At 38.1% G+C, this 12,630-nt stretch overlaps 2 protein-coding genes across 2 annotated transcripts in view; one reads left to right on the top strand and one right to left on the bottom strand.

Moving 5' to 3' along the window:
- Positions 1-9,080, top strand: part of LOC137325184 (putative ferric-chelate reductase 1) — a 40,098-nt gene extending 31,018 nt beyond the window's left edge. The window contains exons 11-16 of the mRNA XM_067989991.1: positions 3,067-3,153; positions 5,830-5,927; positions 6,134-6,192; positions 7,177-7,320; positions 8,320-8,381; positions 8,549-9,080. Coding sequence (XP_067846092.1) covers positions 3,067-3,153; positions 5,830-5,927; positions 6,134-6,192; positions 7,177-7,320; positions 8,320-8,381; positions 8,549-8,641 — 543 coding nt within the window. The 3' untranslated portion in view covers positions 8,642-9,080. The remainder of the gene's footprint in view (positions 1-3,066; positions 3,154-5,829; positions 5,928-6,133; positions 6,193-7,176; positions 7,321-8,319; positions 8,382-8,548) is intronic.
- Positions 9,081-9,684: 604 nt separating this feature from the next.
- Positions 9,685-12,630, bottom strand: part of LOC137325182 (uncharacterized) — a 61,765-nt gene continuing 58,819 nt past the window's right edge. The window contains exon 3 of the mRNA XM_067989982.1: positions 9,685-11,549. Coding sequence (XP_067846083.1) covers positions 11,491-11,549 — 59 coding nt within the window. The 3' untranslated portion in view covers positions 9,685-11,490. The remainder of the gene's footprint in view (positions 11,550-12,630) is intronic.

Below are 12,630 nucleotides of genomic sequence, written 5' to 3'. Positions count from 1 at the left end.
CAAGTGCTAATAGCATGCAATTTTTACGTATAGCCTTCTTTGTATAAAGACTCACAATTCCTGGTGCAAACTGTGCTGGTTCTAGGGGATGACACCAGTGGCAGGAGAAGAAGATTACGTCTCAATCAATTTTAAAGGGATGTTGACAATTAAAGGGGACAAAAATTTAGAAAGCATCTGTAGAGCATTAAAAGGTATCTGAATCCATCAGCAACCTTTGTCAAGGCTCAAGGGGCATGGGATTAAGAAGTGAGAGGTGGGAATGAAGGGAAAGGGTCCCTTCAGGTGCAGGCATGAGTGTGTAGACAAGTGACGATGCAGCCCAGCACTTTGATGGTTTTGAAGTCGAGGTGGTGCTGCATCAGATGCTTGTGAAGATGTTTTTTATCTGTGCCACTCTACAGCACCATCCCATTATTCAGCACTGCAACATGCCTGCATGAAGGTGCAACCAAGTTTCAGGCTACAGCTGACAGTTACTGTCACTAAATACGTGCAAGCTCTGTGTTCGTGTGTCATCCGCTGGTGACCCTGCAGCAGATGGCAGAGCTTGTCAATCTCCGTCTGCTGATTCAGACACTGAGATGGCAAGTGACTGAGGTTATTTCCAGAGCCTGCAGAAATGCTTAGCAGCAGCTTGGTAAGTGGGGCCAAACAGGCAAAGCTGGTTCCTGATCACCTTGGCACGCCTTCTTTCATGCAAAACATGACATGTTGTGATTGGGAGGATTCTGAAGAGCCATCCAGCACCAATCTCATTGTGATGCCGCCGGGTGGTCTGCTGGCACAGTTGTCACTGGGAAGAGGAGCCTCCGTCGTCTGCCAAAGTGAGGTTTGCTACCTCTTTCTGCAGATGTTGTCGGTGGGGCAGGAGAGCCAGGGCATCACTTGGGGACCCTGACCTGCCTGGCATCCTTCTGCTGGTCCCCTTTTCCTTTGCTCGAAGGAATCCTGGTGGCAAACTCCCTAGTGCCAATAAAGGGAGCTCAAGGCAAACAAAATAAATAACTGCGCCTGGCTCTAAGGCTCGTGAAAGCGTAAATGCCAGCTGGAAACAAACAAAAAAAACCTTTTAAAAGGCATAATATACTTACCTTTAAAGTGTATGGAGCTTCAGGTGCCTGCCCTAGGCATGGGATTGAACATCAAGCAGGGTCAGATCTGAATGGGAATCCAGTGCAACTGATTTCTGCAGGATGTTTGTTCCTCTTCCATCTTGAATACCACCTAAAATCTGGCTGATAATAAGGCAAAAATCAGCCCTATTATAATAACAGCTAATACCACATGAAGTAGTAAAGTATAAATTTGCAATGCACATGAACAGTTGGCATAGCTTCTATTGGTGTGCATATATTGCACTATAGCAATATATGCCTGCACTATAGACTGACACTGCTCCTCTAACAGTCCGCACACTACAGGAAGTCCCGATAACTTGTTTTTCTGGGATATACATGACTGATTTTTGAAAATCTCCAAGAGAAGCAAACAGTCAGTTTGAAATTCCTGAAAGAGTGAAATAGTAGGTTTTTCTTTTTATGTTCCTTGTGGAAGACAAGCACAGACACTGTCGAAAGAAATGGGGAGTTGGGACTCACCCATGAGAGTGATCTAGGATCAGAGAGCCTAAATAACGGTTAGAAAAGACTTATAAACTTAACAGTCATAATCATTATTTATCAATGATGACAGAGCAACTCATTGGAGTAGATTTATAATAATTGAGACGGACCTAATTTAATTTGCAAAACTCTGCACTTGGCCATTTATTTGAATTTGTTCCTTGCGCTGATGTAAACACTGCTGAAGTTACTTTATACATTGCCTGTCTTTGTGAGGGCTATGGACGACGAACAGTTCTTTTATAAGTGAACTTATACTGCACGCTACTGGCTTGAGAGTGGCATGTGTTTGTTGCACAGGGGTTGGATAGAGCAGAGTTATACTGCCACTCGGCTCTGTTGCTTTTTTTTAAGCAATACTGGTTCCAAGCCCCAGGATGTGTGCATGCCACGGAGATGGGCATGAAAGTGCACACATCAGGTAAATTAGTTCAACAGGTGCTTTCATTTGGGGGAAAACAACTGGAGTTTGTGAGGTTAAAACAAACTGTACATTGCCCTAATACTCCCGATGGCATCTAACAGCTTGACCTACACCTAAATTCAAGCAGTCAGAGTTTTACTGTTAACTGCTCAATGGTAAATGCGTGAGAAACCCCGTACTTCTGCCTTATTGAACGTGGGATTCAATTTGCTGATATGCCTGCTGAGTTAAACTGCCACTGTTGTGTTACCACACTCCCCATCAACCACTTCCTATCGATAATAAATGTAAGGAATCTTACAACACCAGGTTATAGTCCAACAGTTTTATTTGAAAATCACAAGCTTTCGGAGCTTTCGTCCTTCGTCCACCCCAGTCCATCACCGGCATCTCCACATCATATCGATGATAAAGTAGTAGAATAGCTCTGCCCTAAAATTACAGTTTTACAATTTTCAAAAATATAAAGCAGCAGAGTGAAGGATCCGCTGATGTGGGTGAACAGCCCTTCTAGTCTTTTGTTGCTACCCTCATACTTTCCTTCTTCCTGCAATTTTTAGCTCTTGAAAACCCAAGGTAGGCATCACCTAACCACTACTTTTCGATGCACTTGGTTCATACTCTTCAAACTTGGTGGTGTTTTGGTCTATAGGCCTTGGTCCGTCAGCTTGGGTTTCCCAATAAAAAGTGCATTGACAAGAATGAAAGGTTTGCTGTTTTGGTGCATCATTAGTGAATTCAGCATCCAATTTTAAAATTAAATGAAGTTGTATGATGGAAATAAAAATATATGAATATATATATATATATATATTATAACATATAGCATACTAAGATGTTTTGACTGTTCGGAAGTTGACATTTCAGTTTAGTGGGATATGGTTGCTGTTACCAATACCAGTTCTGGACACACAGCAGTGTGGTCAGGCATTGAAGCAGTTAATCTTGAGTCACAGTTGGTGAAGTATAAGTCGCTCATTGCAATATTTGAATTTTGTCATTTGCCTCTTGTTTTAGGTGCACTGGATTCTGATGGTAACCACGGTGTTGCTAACGTGCCTTGCCTTTTTTCTTCCTTTTCTTTACAGAGGAGGTTGGAGCCACGTAAGTCAGCGTTTGTTGGTTTTTGTAGTGGGAAATGGAAAATAGTTCAGTTTGAAAAAACACTGCAAAAAGTTACAACTGGAACTGAGATAAATCTGAAAAGATTAAAAATTGCATGTTAGCTTTACAAATAGGAAAATAAACTTTGAGAAACAAAATAAGCACAACGCCTCGCACAATCTGATGTAGTCAGCTAGAATTAAACTGTAAACTGGGTGGGATGCCAAGTCCATGAGCACATTGCACTTTCCAGAGTCCGCCTTTATATGGAGTATTTTCTCACACTCAGAAGCTACATTTTGTCTGCTCTACAAATTATGTGATTTCTTCCTACAGTTCATTTTTAATTGAAATAAGCCCACCCTTTCGCTACTGTACTGTATGATTCAGAGTTTCCATTTCACATTGACCTGTTGTTTCCATTTGAAATTCTTTTTAATGGCTAGGCACTTTTTTTTTCTTAATATTGTCCTCATTGCTCCCTTCTCAACGAGCACTGATTCCTTGCTATATGGTATGTTGCCATAGGTGTCAGGTGTCATCCGGTACCTCTCTAAAGCAGATAATATTCATGTGTAAAACGTGACAGTGACTGTTGGCAGGCAATTCAACTGCCGAGGAATCACAGATGAGTATAATTCTCACCGAACCTGATCGGGATCGGGGCCTGGAAGTTGGAGATCTCAGGAAGTGGGGGAGGGAGGTCAGGGGCTGGAGCCTGGGGGGAGAGAGATCAGAGGTCAGGGCTGGAGCCTGGGGGGAGGGAGATCAGAGGTCAGGGCTGGAGCCTGGAGGTCAAAGGGACTAATGTCTGCTTCAGACTTGGGTAAAGGAAGCCTTTTGTTTGTCCTTACCCATTATGGCGGGCGGTGCACTTCCGGTCTGAAGTGTCCGCGCCCACGCTTCCTGCCTGCCATTTTGGGGGCTTTTAGGAAGCCGTGTAGTGCCTGAAAAATAGGTGCTACCCGACCCAATTTCTAGGCCATTGTGTATTATATTGTACATTACATGGCAAAAGCACCTGTTGTGATAAAATAGCGTATCCTCTAACTCACTGTCATGGGGTACCCATTAGTCTTAATGAAAAAATCTTGATCCATACAAATTTTCCCACTCATCACTCTCATTGCATTAAATGTAGTCAATACAGTGACAATTTGCACATAGAGAGCAGCACATTTTTTTAAGTATGAATTTTCGTTAAGTGCTTTTGGCACTTCTGTATTTAGCTTGCATTTGTTGATTGAATAAACTGTGAAATCTTCATGGATAATTGTAACATTTAATCATAGAATCATAGAATCACAGAAAGGTTACAGCACGGAAGGAGGCCATTCGGCCCGTCGAGTCCGTGCCGGCTCTATGCAGGAGTAATCCAGCTATTCCCATTCCCCCGCCCTATCCCCATAGCCCTGCAGATTTTTCCTTTCAAGTACTTATCCAGTTCCCTTTTGAAAGCCATGTTTGAATTTGCCTCCACCACCCCCCTGGCAGTGCATTCCAGATCCTGACCACTCGCTGTGTAAATTTAATGTGGAACTGAGCCATGCTGACCAGAAAGCACCATAGTGTTATCTCTGGTTGATGTCAATTTAAACCAGGACAGCAGTTGGAGGGCTACATTTGGCCTCAGTGCCCCCCAGCTAGGGAGAGGAAAAATCAACTAGGGTCCCAATCCTGAAAGGTACGCAGTGACTCCTACTGGAACATTTGTGTGTGTGAGAGATAGGGTTGGACCGTGGTGGGCCCATGGTGAAATAACCTGTTGAAAGGCACTGTCTAGGCTTAGCCATGCAGAATGGTGATTTGACTGAGATGCTAGAGAGGCAGCCTTGCCCTGGAACTGTACCCAGTATGAATTAAGGAACGAAAAGGAAATGAAACAATGAGTTGCAGTGTAAAGGTTTGCAAATTGGCAATTTTTAGTTGTAGTTTGTAAAATTACTGATGTAAACATAACTCTGATCCAAATGTAAAACTGGGCAGACAAATCCTGGGATTTCTCTTGATTCACCAAAGAGCAGTAATAAACTCAAATAGAAACAGAAAATGCTGGAAATATTCAGCAGGTCAGGCAGCATCTGTAGAGAGAGATCTGTGATAATAAACTCATGTTTGTCAAGTAGAATGTAACTGAAAAAGGCAATATGATGAAAGTAGTCAACCATTGGTCTCTTACAATCTGTCTGCTTGTCCTCACTTATAATCTTCTCTACTCATATTTACACATTCTCATTTTAATATTGTATGACACAGTCCAGTAATTTTTCTTAATTTAAAATAAACATTCCTGCCAGTCTAACTTACTCTTCATTCTCAAAATCCTAACTATCTGATAAGAATATTTCAAGTTAGAAAATATGCACTACTTAACACAGAACATGCAATATATTGTAATATAAAAACACTTTACATTGCTGAAGAAAACAATGGTTTAAACATTACTGGCATCAGATTGTAAAGATAATGTACATAAATGTCTTTTAATAATTCAGTGGGTGGAAGCTCTTTTACATTTGCTAATATACCTGTGTATTTTCATTTGAAATTCCTATCAAAGTGATCAAGTGAAGTCCTCTGTTTCTTACTCTATTTAAATTCAGAAGGGAGTTTTGTAGAAACGAGTAAGGTTTGTAAGATGCATCATCAATGCATTAACCTTTATACTCTCCTCAGTATGCAGGTGCCCATCCATACTTTGGCTGTATGATTCTTACACTAGTAATTCTTCAGCCAATTATGGCTATCTTCAGACCCGATCCACAAACACCCAGGTAAGTCTTAACAATATTAATTTTAATGACATATTTTTCTGTTGTTTTCTGTGACACAATCTTTGGTAATTAGAAAGAAAACCGAAGCAATGCTAAAATATCTTAAAAGATACATCAAAAACAAATGAAAAGTACAATCTTAAAAATAGGCATGGACCTCAGCCTTACTTTTATAACTTGTTTATTTTATTATTTATCTTCTGCAGACGGTATATTTTTAACTGGGCACATTGGGCTACAGGCACCTTTGCTAGAATAATAGCAGGTGAGTACATAAATTTACTGAAAGTAAAACTGACTGCTATGGTGTCTGGAGTTTAAAACAAAAATGATTTTCATCAATTTGGTAAAGAAAAAATGTTTGTAAAATGTAATATAGGTTTTAGGTGCATTGTCTTCCTATAAATCAGTTAAAATACATACTAGAGATAACAGGGCTAGTGGCTTGATGCTTTAGCAAACTGGTATGTCAACGTGTTGTCTCATGGGGTGTTTGTTTCCTGTGTACTGAAACCATGTCCTCAACTGGGCTTCTGGAAGAAGCATGGAAGAGATGTTGCATCTTTCCATAAGAGAGTGATAGACAGTTGGAGGTTACATTAATCTGTGCCTCTCAAGCAGCTTTGAATGGTCAGTTCAGGAACAGATTTCCCACCCATCACCTTGATTGTTAAATGGTGCAAGTGGACTTGAGAGGAACAAAAAAACATAAATAATATGGGGGAAGGGAGAGAATGGATGAAACCACATGGATAGCTGTATTGAAAGCTATTACTCAGATATACCTTTAAAGAGGTAACAGTGTTCAAGCAAAAGCATTTGGCAAATCTTTACCAAAGAACACATGAAGTAATTTTGAAGATCATTGTGTCACAAAACATCATTCTGTCGCTTATTCGTGACAGAATTACAAAGAATATGATGCATTGTTATTTTTTTTCCTTGGTGACAGACATTTTTCCTTTAACACCAGACATTTTGCAGATGTGTCAACAATGGTGACAATGTACCATAGTAGTTTGGGCTACTCTATAACACCAGACATCAGCCCAACTAAGATTAGCTCTTTTTATGATATTTTACATATTTCTGTTTGCAGCATATGACTGTAGTGGGGTTGTTGTGAAAAGTAGTATTTTTCTATCTCTCTCATTAGATTGCTGAATATTCCTCTAAATGATCTCCCAGTAGAAATTACTGATCAGAACAAATAAATCAATTGCTTGTATTCAATTTTATCTTCACATAGTTGCATCAATCTTTCTTGGAATGGATCTGCCAGCTTTGGACCTCCGTAACCCATGGGATACATTAGTCATGGTTGGATTCATAGTTTGGCATGTTGCAACAGAACTAATTCTAGAAGCACATAATTACATAATCACTTGTAAAGGTCAGTTTTTTTTTATCCATTGCAGTTGGTTTTATAATTTCTTATTTTACTGTGCTGATGTGGGCAATAACTGGAATTCAAAATGCCTGGGTTAACTTAACCCAAAGAAATTTTTAAAAGTGGTGTTGAGGAATTTAGAAAGTTCCGGAATGATTTTAAAAATGTGGAATATTTGCAGGTAGCCCATAATAAAAATTCACAACAAATGGCCAAGCCTAAAGATGTGTTGATCACTCTTTGCGAAGGACCACCTGACATCAGTCCTAAAGATACCCTTTACCAGTTTGAACCTGTGTCCCCTTATTCTAAAACCACTGTTTATTTTAAAGCAGTATTCTGGATTAACCCTTCCATGCTATTTACTGTCTTATATACTCTGAGATTACATCTCAGACACCATTTTCCAGGCAGTGTATTCCTGTCTAAAACTATGTTGACTGCCAGTTACTAGGTTGTTGTTGCACAGAAAATCCTCTAATGATGAAGCTTTATATAAATGGAAAATGTTCAGCTTGCTCAAAAGAAAACTGAATTCTAAATATGATAACTTACCTTAGAAATCTACATTACAGTAACTTCCATGTAACACATAGTTATGGGTTCACTTTTTCTAGGTTAGTTATCCATCCTAAGGTCAGTTTTTGTTTTCAGTTCTTCTGGTGCTGAGAGCACAAAATGGAAATTTGGGCACACAAAATTATGAGGAGTGTTAATTCCAGATAATGCATTCCTGGCAGGAAAAACTCTGCACCAGGAGAGGTGAAGATGAAAATTTACCCCCATTATTACCAGCAAAAGTAATAGTTTAATTGTGTTATGTCACTTTGCTTACCATCCTGACACTGATTTTGAGCTCGTAGTATATACAGGATGTAAATACCATAGTCATGAAATATTTTGTGCCATATTAGCGCATGTTTAGTATATACCTTCATAATTCTAAACCAAAAAGATTTCTAAATTCTAATGAATAACAATTTTGATTTCAACCTTTCATAGCACGAAAAAGAGAAGAGGATAAAATGGAAATAATGGATTCAAGTGCATCGATTGACCCACAGGTACTCAATTTTAGCTTTATATTTTTATTAAAGGGATTTTTGCTGATAGCATCAGAAGTACAGAGAGCTCTCAATGATTTTCATTTGAATTACAAATGCAGAAATTCTGTAATATAGCATAAAAAATGAACTCAGTTTATACTCACTGTTTAATTTTACAATTACAGGGTCACAGGTTTAAAATGATCATATTAGCAATCTACATCTGTGGAAACCTAACATTTCTGATATCATTACTAGTTGCAATTAGTCTTGTTTGATGGTGACCTTGATGCTGCCTGCAAATTGTCTCCACTGATCGTGATCTTGAAGCTGCTTACATCTGGTCTTGTTTGATGAGCATCTTGACACTACCTATAGCTATGCACTGAATTGAAGATTCTTCAGACACAAAAATCAAACACTTTATCATCATCAAAAGAACATGAGATTCTTATTTTACTTTCTATTCCAGAACTAGAACAAAATATATAGAGACTAAAAATACATCAAGTCAACAGACCAGAAAGGTAATAATCTTGTGAAAATAGCAGGCAGCACTCAATAGCTTTGAATAGCAGTTTTAAAACATGGTTACTTTTGTGGTTTGGTGTTATAATCCAGCCTATAACAATTATTTATTAGTAGATGTAGGATAAATTAAGTGATGTTATTAAAATGTAAATTATTGAATTGTTTCAATAAACTATGTTCTCAGATTAACAATGTCCTGTTATATTTTTTATAGTTTCATAAGTGAACTTTTCCTCTTTAAATGGACAATTAAAGGGTTTTTTTTTCCAGTGGGGTTCTCATTACTGTTTGAACTGGTGGATTCATGGCATGCTTCTGCATCTTCCATTTATGATTAAGTAAAATTCTACCATGATTTAATAAGATACATTTCTAAACAAAGGGGTTGAATTTTAAAGGTTTAAAATTATTGCAACTTTGTTGTGTGTTCTGGTGTGATCAAAAATATTGCATTTTAAGTTGACTCGTTGGTTGGAACTGCAAATAATTCAGAAAAAGATCTGCCAAATGCTCAAGGCAGGTTCTCTATGCGTGCTTTAAACCAAATTCTCAGAGTATCTGTTAAATTCCTGCCACAGATTGTGCTCCATTAAACAATAATCCTTAAAGGAACTTAGAGCTGGATTATTCCTCAGTGCACTCTTCTCACTTGTCCTAGATCTGAGATATTGGGATGCTTTACTTCAGTATAATACAGTACATGTAATCTGACTGCATATTGTATGCAAAGTGCCAATGATTCTTGATTGAAGTATGGGAGTTCCAAATAACTCCCACCCCCGCCCCCCACCCTGATATACTTATATGAATTGACCTGGCAGAGATGCAAATCTTCTGAAAATTGGCCATATTGCTGAATTGTGCTTGTATCAGAAATGATAAACTTACAATTTGACTTTGACTCTGCATATTTATTCTTTAATTATAAGATTTAAATAAATTGGATATTAAATACTTAGCATAGCAGTTTTGCATTATTCTGATTAAAGGTTTTTTCGTTCTTTGCCATTTCTGTGCTCACTTTCAGAAATTGTTTTTTCTTCTAATGTGTATAATTATCTGAGGCAATAACAATCGATATATGCCTTCAGCTTCGAACTATCCTTTATTAGCATTACTAAAAATTGCACAATTTGCTTTCAAATTAGAGCCCCTCCCCTTCATCAGTATTCCTCACAATGCCTGTCATCAGAAGAGAACTCTTCCCTGTCCCCATATCAGTATTAATACCAATATTAATCTCAAATGTTGGATTTGAAGAATATAATTTTTTTTAACAGAAGAACAATACTGTACTAGATATATAAATGTTTATTTCTTATTGTAAAACAATGAATTGATTTTCTATAGATTTATTAATGGTTTTAGAAGTGATTTCATGTAAAGATGCTCCTACTATATAGTGTTGCAATGTGCTTGAGTTCTGGCAGATGGAAAAGTTAAACTGTAATTCACATGTTGTTCAGGAGCTCTTTCATACAATCCCATTGTTGTATAATTGCAAGGGACAAGAGCAAATGGTCACACAAGCTATGGTCCATTAAGGAGGTCTCCTAACTGAAAGTATGCAATTAGTTTCTAGTATAAAAGGCTGTTCAGGGCTCAAACATAATGGGGAAAAGGAACTCTTTCACTATCTTAAAATGATTCCCACACATTTGGTTAAACTGTATTAGGACTGTCTCTCTCATTTCATTTTGAGATTATGATTGTTGTGATTGCTCTTATGTCATTCACCTTTCTCAGCCATCTATCATTATTTAATTAATACATATGTTTTAACACAAGTCAATTTCTAAAATGTAAATAGCAAAATAGATCTAGTGTTATGATACCCCATCTACAAGCATGCTGTTATGGCTACACTTAACTTAGGCCCAAACACTGCTAAAGAAATTATTGTGTACAGTTTGCAACACTCACTTGGGTGAGCTAAGTGTATTAATTTCTACCTGGTCCCAACCCTCCTTGGTAGGAATTCCCCAAGATGTGTCTTTTGTAGTAATAGGGAATATAGTATTTTTTGCAAGTGCCTCTCTTTTTAATACCACACGGTACTATGAAATGTATTAGGTGCAATTACAAAAACTATACTATCCTTTTCAATATATTTAAATTTCACATTAAAGTGTTCTTGTAAACACACTTTCACAAATAAAAATAATTATATATTAGATTATTAGTGACTATTTTCACATGTTTACCCATTTACTATGATGGTTATTAAATTAAACTTTAAACTAATTGTAGGCATAGTGGCATTGCTCAGTCCACTAAATTCTTAATTCACAAACTCCACCTACTCAAGTAAGCTGAAATTTCTAACCATTGAGGGAAAATCAAAGCAGGGTATGAATGGGGCATCAAAAATAGTGTATGTTCATCATTGAAGAGAGTTTTAGAATTTGTTTTAATGGCTGAACAGGTCTATTAATTATGTAATAACTCTAAGGTTATGGAAATGAAGAACACAGTGGTCTTTGGGTATGCATTTAGGTGAACAAGTTTCAGGATAGCTTAATTGCTGCAGTATGCGTTTGAATTCACTGTATTCCTCTGGGAATGCTATTCACTTTCGTAGTTGCTAGTACATATACTAGCCTCTCAATGCAGTGTCAGGACAGTCTTGTGACGTGTTTTCGTTGCTTTTATGCCCTGCAGATAAATGGCATATTGTTAGTTTATCTGTAGATAGCCATTCTTAACCCATTATTATTACTACTGAGAAACCTAGCTGAAAGGTCCAAGGTCATTGTACAGGACACCACAAAAGATCATAGGAGGAAGAGAAGACTGAGGGAAGACTGTAGTACTTCCACATATCTGAGGTCCTGCTAAAGAATGAGTTAAAATAGGAGATAGTGTGATTAGTGTTGATTTCAACATAACTAATATGCAAAGAGGAAAAGTGTATATAACAGCACACTTGAAGTTTTGGAAGAACAAAACATGATGGATCTGGGTAGGAAAGACTCTAGTACTATTGATTAAATGTGAGCGACAAGAAAGGCTGCAAGGAAGTGAGCCGCTCCCCTCAAAACTGCGTAAGAATTCACAAACAGAAAGTCAAGTTGGCTGAGCAAACTGTGATACACTGCATTCATACTGATTGCTAACTGTGTTCAGCATAAAAGTGAGTGACCTTCAGATCGAGCATCACATTTTGTGGTTGGTAGAAAAATATTTAATATTTAGGAGGGTTACAAAATGTATAAATTTGCACCACTTTACATGTACATTTCTGAATTTTCCAGTAAATACAGTCCCCCAATCCCCCCTGAAATAAGAGCAAATTCCTTCAGTACTTGTCGACCAGAGTCTGGGTGGGAAGGAGCCCACACAACAGCCTTTGCAGGGTTCCCTCCCTAACCTCTTTCCTCAGCCCTGCTCTTGTCAAAGCAGCTGTTGCACATTTATGAAAGTTCCTGGTGTAAGTCCTTGGCTTGTTAATATATTGTGAAAAGCTAATTAAGGTATCATTGTCAAATTATTAAGCCTTAACATAGGTGGTCAGAGGACTTAGGAGATGCCCCAATAGGAACTGCCATTACTCCAAGCACTAGCTGTGCTTTAAGAGACCCAGCTGCCAAGGTCTCAGAGGTGCCCAAGGAGATGGACATAGAAACCAGGTCATCACTAAGATCTACCATTTGATAGGACCTAGTAACATTGGCACATCATTACCAGTCACAATGAAAGTGAGCATATTCTTCACTTTTAATGTCACAGGTTCCTT

This window comes from Heptranchias perlo, chromosome 9 (assembly GCF_035084215.1).
Source record: "Heptranchias perlo isolate sHepPer1 chromosome 9, sHepPer1.hap1, whole genome shotgun sequence".
Lineage (NCBI taxonomy): Eukaryota > Metazoa > Chordata > Chondrichthyes > Hexanchiformes > Hexanchidae > Heptranchias > Heptranchias perlo.
This window is presented reverse-complemented; position numbering and strand designations above follow the sequence as displayed.